Source organism: Crocodylus porosus, unplaced genomic scaffold (assembly GCF_001723895.1).
Source record: "Crocodylus porosus isolate Cpor-Errol unplaced genomic scaffold, CroPor_comp1, whole genome shotgun sequence".
Taxonomy (NCBI): Eukaryota; Metazoa; Chordata; order Crocodylia; family Crocodylidae; genus Crocodylus; species Crocodylus porosus.
Genome location: NW_017728914.1, coordinates 11,328,551 through 11,334,550, shown reverse-complemented (window position 1 = coordinate 11,334,550; position 6,000 = coordinate 11,328,551). Strand labels below are relative to the sequence as shown.

Below are 6,000 nucleotides of genomic sequence, written 5' to 3'. Positions count from 1 at the left end.
TTTTTTTTTTTTTTTTTTTGGTTTGGGCCCAATTCGGTGAAAAAGAAGTCCCTCTTTCAATGTCTTTAAGTTTTAAGATATTTATTAGATCATTTCTATATTAATTGTTGTGATATATTAAGATAAATATACTGAACTTTAAGAGTTTCAATATATAATCATATTATAGCTATAAATAATGTATGTATATATAGTTCTGTATTTATAAAATAGAAACTGAGTCTTTAATTCATCTCTGTGTGTTTCACTGAAACTGTTGCCACCATAATTTTGTAGAAATAGTTATTATTATTAGTGATATTATATTCACTTTACTGTCAGTTCATTTTTATAAACAGCCTTTCATTTTGTGGTTACAAGATTATGAGAAAGATTCTCTGTTATAGCAGGCAATGATTTATCTTTCAAAATAGATCTATCAATAGTGGGAAGCTACACACAGTTAAAACATAAATCTTGTCTATATTTAGCCTCCTATGCTACACAGAAATGAAGGGCCTGCTAATTTAAGCATATGATTTAGTCCATTCCTATTCAGAACAGTAGTTAACACTGTTCAGTGAAGTCAGTTGGACCTTATCACATACTTTGTTAATCGGTTCTCGGCCTCTTGTGGACTAAGATCAAGTGCTGTACTTAAGGTCTGTTGTGAAACTGAGATTGACCAAAGTATGTGTTAAGTGCTTTCTTGAACCTGGGTTATAACAAATGTACCTTGTAATAATGTATTTAAAATATATTTACTTATTTAAATCTAGCATACTGTAAAGGCGACAATGATTTTATGGGTTTTTTTCCTAAACACACTTTTAGTATTATGAAATCATGTTGTGAAAGGACATAGCTGAATTTACAAAAAAAGAGAAACTGCCTCAAAAATAGGTTGATTACTGAAAATATGAAACATATGGGTTTTCTGGAGTAATTTATAATACATAAGTACATTCATTTACATTTTATAACTCACAAAATCCATTTACTGAAATCCAAATCAACATGTTTTGTTCAGTGCCAGAATTCAGACTTTGGAAAAATAAATCTACTGAGCTAATATATGTGGATATTATCCAAACACATTGTCATCCTGCTGTGCCTTATTCCTCACACTTCTTGGAAATGGCATAAGGACCTAGAATCGATCAGATGTTTGATGTTGTAGCCTGTCCATATGGGTTTTTACTATAAAAGCATGTTGGGCTAAACAATCTTCTTCAAGCAAGTACAAGAAGGATGAAGCATTTCAAAAGTATCCAGGGCAAAATTAATAAGCAGGCAGCACTTGAAGTGAGCTGCAAAGTTTAGAAAGTATTTGTGCAAGGTACCTTTCTGTCTAAAACAATAAACTTTTTCTGTGGATAAAAAGTAAGATTTCCATTTCTTCAAAGGCAGTTCTTGGCACCTTCATTTAACACCCAAACTGCAGAAATTCTTTTTCTTATCACTTCCTTATACACAAATGTTCCCAAAGAAACTTGCAGGTTTGTTTTCTACCTGCCAGTGCTTTCTAGGGGCCACAAAAATATTTAGCGGCCAACTCTACTCCTATTTCTTTTCCTCCCCCAGTCCTACTGCTATCTTGGGTGGGACACAGCAGAAGACAGGGACTGAAGAGAATGGTGGGAGGAAGCCTAATTCTACCTCTGCCCTCTTTGGTGGCTGAGTGCCACTGCTGCTATTAACAGTCATCATGTCCACCTTCAACACATAGGGAGCATAAGTTGCCTAGTTTGTACAAAGGGAGGGAGGAACTCCTTCACCCACCTTTCCTTACTTAATCATGTGAGGGTGACCAGAGTCTGCTCTGAATATGCAATGTATTAGGGTCACAGTTTTCAAATTTAGAAGCTGAAGTTAAGCTCCTGGTTCCAAATTTGGACTCCTAATAATGTAGCCCAATTTTCAAAGATGATTAGCAGCCTATAAAAGGAGCATTGAGGACATCTGAAAAACAGGCCACTTCTCTAGGTGCTGAACTTTAGCACCCCATATTTGTAAATACTGACCTTACGTCTAGTCAATCGAAGAGACCATTTTTCCTATAATTCATTGTTCCATGTGAAAACAGATCCATCTAGCTGTAAATGTTTTCCCTGGTGATATTTTCTTTCATTGTTTGATTCATTAAATCCAAAATATGTGCTTCAGAGTTTCCAAAAACAAGCATACATCAGTCTAATTATAATTTCGCTGTTACTTTTTAGAATAATTCTTTACTAAAAATTATAAATTAATGTAATGATTAAATCTACTGACTTATGATGTTTATTTTCTTTTATTTTAATCTAGTTCGCCATTTAGTAAAATGTTAAAATTATCCACAATATATAGAATTGGAAATATATACACTTATTTATCATTATATGTTTGTGGTTAGAAAAGAAACTGTACTGAAATGACATCTTCTTGTCTGTCCTTACCTTGCTTTCCTGTGCATTATTTAACTTTGTTAGCTTTATGGACTAACAACAAAGTTTTATACTCTTTATCAAAGCAAGGCTACCTAAATTTTAGAAGAAGGAGCTAGATTTTGTTTGTTTTGTATCCATCAACAAAATTGTCTAGTAACTTACAACAAAAGCAATGAAAGAATAATATTTTCAATATGTCAATAATATTTATGCAACTGCCAGGTAGGAAAGTGGGCCAACCTTGATCCTGTTGAAGTACTTGCAGGAGCTGACCTATCTTTTATTGTAAACTATTCATATTTTTTAGCCAGATTTTTGGTCCCTGGCTTTGGTGTAATTTGTTTGAAACTGATGGATTGTCATTGGTGTAAAACCACAATAAGTGAAAGGAGAATTGGAACCCTGCTCTTGAGGTCTATGACAGATACTAAGGCTATAGGCAGATATTTCTGCCAAGAGAAAAAGCCTTTCTTTGCACAAAAAGAACAGGGTACATCTAGTCAAGGGGCCATTGCAGAAGAGAACTGGCTTCCAGACAAGAAGGTCTCTCTCCTCCTGAACTTGAATGGTTGTATGCCTCTCTCAGGTGATAAAGACCACCTATAGCCCACAGTCCACTGCTCTCCCTCCAAGTGAGAGGGAGGGAGAGCACTGGCTTCCTGATAGCCTGCCCATAGGCCAGCTGTCAGGGAGCCCTGTGGAGACTCTGCTGTTGGTGTCAGGGCCCCAGCCCCTGACCAGACTTGGGGGCTGTGTAGCATGTGGGAAGGGACATTCCTCCAACCTGAAATTCTCCCTCTGAGAAGGTTCAAGCTTTGGACTGAGGATCCAGCCTGTGCATGGGCAGAAGGGCATTTCTCCGTAGCTGGATCCATTCCATTCTCCACTGTCTCCCTCCTCCTACACAGCTCTAGGAGATGCAGAGCTGTGCAGAGGGTGAGAAGGATTCCCCACCTATTGGATCCATGCCCTGGCCTGTCTTCTGTAGGGACTGAGGGGAATGAAGGAGCATCTTCCTTTTGCCCCCTTACTGGAGAACTTGCCTGTAAGGTGACTTGGTTGGTCTCCAGCCAGAAGGCAGGAACAGGTATGCTATCCCTTTCTCACCAGTGCTGGAATTGGATGCCTGTCTATACTGTCAGCATGGAACCTACAAATGTCAGTTTATCAGACTATAAATGTGCTCTAAGGGGCAACTTTTCAGGGCTGAGGCTTGCCTCTGAGTAGCTGCCCCATTGAAAATACTTGGGGAAGAGTCTAACAGACCTTGTTATGTTTTTTCTTTACTCTTTTAGGTCCTTCAAATCATCACAGCCAGTCAACACTGAGACCACCTCTTCCTCCTCCTCACAATCATACACTGTCCCATCATCACTCCTCTGCCAACTCCCTAAACAGGAACTCACTCACAAATCGGCGGAACCAGATCCATGCACCAGCTCCTGCACCAAATGACCTGGCCACCACTCCTGAGTCTGTGCAACTTCAAGATAGCTGGGTGCTCAATAGCAATGTGCCACTGGAGACTAGGTAGGTCACAGTATGATTGCATTTAGAATACACCTTTGGTTTCAGTTACCTGAATGATACTTGGAATAAACTTGGATAATTAAGCTTTCTTACAATTATGGAATTTTACAGGGTAGACGCAGGGAAATCTGTTTCAAATAGCACAGTTTTGGTAGTTGAGAGGTGGACAATCAAGGCAGGTTTGTTCTCAGGTTACTGTAATGCTACACAAGCATGTGTTAAAGCAACTGCTTGGGGAAAAATATTTCTGGAAATACAAAAGAATTTGGCTCAAAGGAAGGAGATGTATTTTATTGACTTTATGTCAATGTATCTTTTACCTAATGTGATGTAAATGGAAGTTATTCTAAACCAAAATATCTAAGATGCTTATGCATTTATCATTGAGAGATGGACAGTTAGACATCTCTTTGTTCATGTGCTGTGTTTTAATGCTTGTTTATTCATTCAGATGGCTCTTGTGTACACAACTAATAGAATTAGCATAACATATTTTTACTCCAAGGCTCAGGGGAAACTTGCTTATAAGGGTATATTGACTGAGTATCACTGATAAATTATGCATTCGGCCTTTCCTGAAGTAATAAATGAAGACTCATTTGAAATTAAGCGTTTTGGGAGACCTAGAGAAACAATCCTTGATTCAAGACTGACAGAGCTATAATTTTAATTTATATTTCATCCAACATGCAGATTCTCTTTAATCCCTCCTGTACATGCTAACAGCTTTGTGCCTGTGAGGAGACTAGTTATATATAAACTAAAAAAGTACATTATTCTGGAATAGAATCATTTGCAGAAATGATAGATAGATAAGTAAATAGATAGGTAGGTAGATAGCTTTCTGGGATGAAGCATTTTTGAATATTCTGTTTCATTATCATTTGTGGATGGGAAGTTAATCTTATTGTTACCCTGTGCTTTCAATATCAAAGGACACTGGCAAAGCTGATCTGCCTAAAACTAGAACTAGCGATTATGATGATGTCTGCAGGACCGTGTATACTCCCATTGTTCTGTTTGCTTGGTCCATTCTTTTGAGCAGATGGGGAATCAAGATGTACAAGATTTTTGTGAGCATATCCAAGAGCAAGAATCTGGTATATGTCTTTGCTCTTTGTCCCCAAGAATGGAGCAGAAAGGTGTTAACTTTAGGGAGTGAATGAGTATTCGCTGCACCTGCTCTTTAAGCCTCCTACACCTAAACTAGGAGCATGCAGCAGTTCACTGCTCCTTGCAGCAGTATGTATGTGCTGTGATGAAGAAGACTACATGAGCTGGATTCTAGTCTGCAGTTCCAGTGGGGAGCACTTCAGGGGCTCAGCATGAGCAGGCTTTACTCTAAATAATGCCTGTAAATTTCTCTGTGCAAGACATCTATATGCCCTTTTCACCCCAGGAGAAGATGGCAGTCTGGACCTGGCAGCAGTGCCCAGAAGCAGCCCCCCTGATTGGTTTCTGCTGACTTAATGTTTCATTGTATTGGGTGACTGTTGTGCCCAGGTTAGGACTATAGTTTTATAACTTTTTATTTGCAAGTGTGGCTGTTAACTAAAGGAAAATGAGTGAAGCTCTGAGAAAGCTGGAGAGAGAAGGTTCCCGGTGCGCAGAGGGAAGTCTGAGTGCGGACAGAAGAAGCTGGAATGGCACAACAGAGACTGTTTGTTTTGATGTAGCATCTGCTGTGCTGCTTGTGACATCCAGCACTCTGATAACCCTCTTCTTTTAAAGAAGAAAACACCCACCCTCCAGGTGGGGGTGCTATGTTTCACCAGAGAAGCCAGGGACTGAAAAGACCCACGCTCTCAAAGCCAGAGGCTTGCTTATTCTGAATCCATGCTGGCTGCAGGGAGTCCTCCCAGGAAAGGGAGACTGAATAAAGCTGCTTCTTGGGGGAGTCCCAACAAAGAGCTTGTCATTTCCCCTCCAAAAAAGGGAAGGATGATCTTTTTTTCTTTTCCCTGATACATGCATTCATCACTTCTGGGAGCTGCACAGGCAAATCGGTATATGAAACTCAGAGTGAGGGGAAGAGTCGGGAGGGGTCAGGACATGAGTGCAT

The 6,000-nt window shown here is 39.2% G+C and overlaps 1 protein-coding gene across 3 annotated transcripts in view; it reads left to right on the top strand.

Annotated features, from left to right (window-relative positions):
* Positions 1-6,000, top strand: part of TENM2 (teneurin transmembrane protein 2) — a 1,069,972-nt gene that overhangs the window by 785,635 nt on the left and 278,337 nt on the right. For all 3 annotated transcript variants that reach the window (XM_019534873.1, XM_019534872.1, XM_019534874.1), the window contains exon 5: positions 3,704-3,938. In XM_019534873.1, coding sequence (XP_019390418.1) covers positions 3,704-3,938 — 235 coding nt within the window. The remainder of the gene's footprint in view (positions 1-3,703; positions 3,939-6,000) is intronic.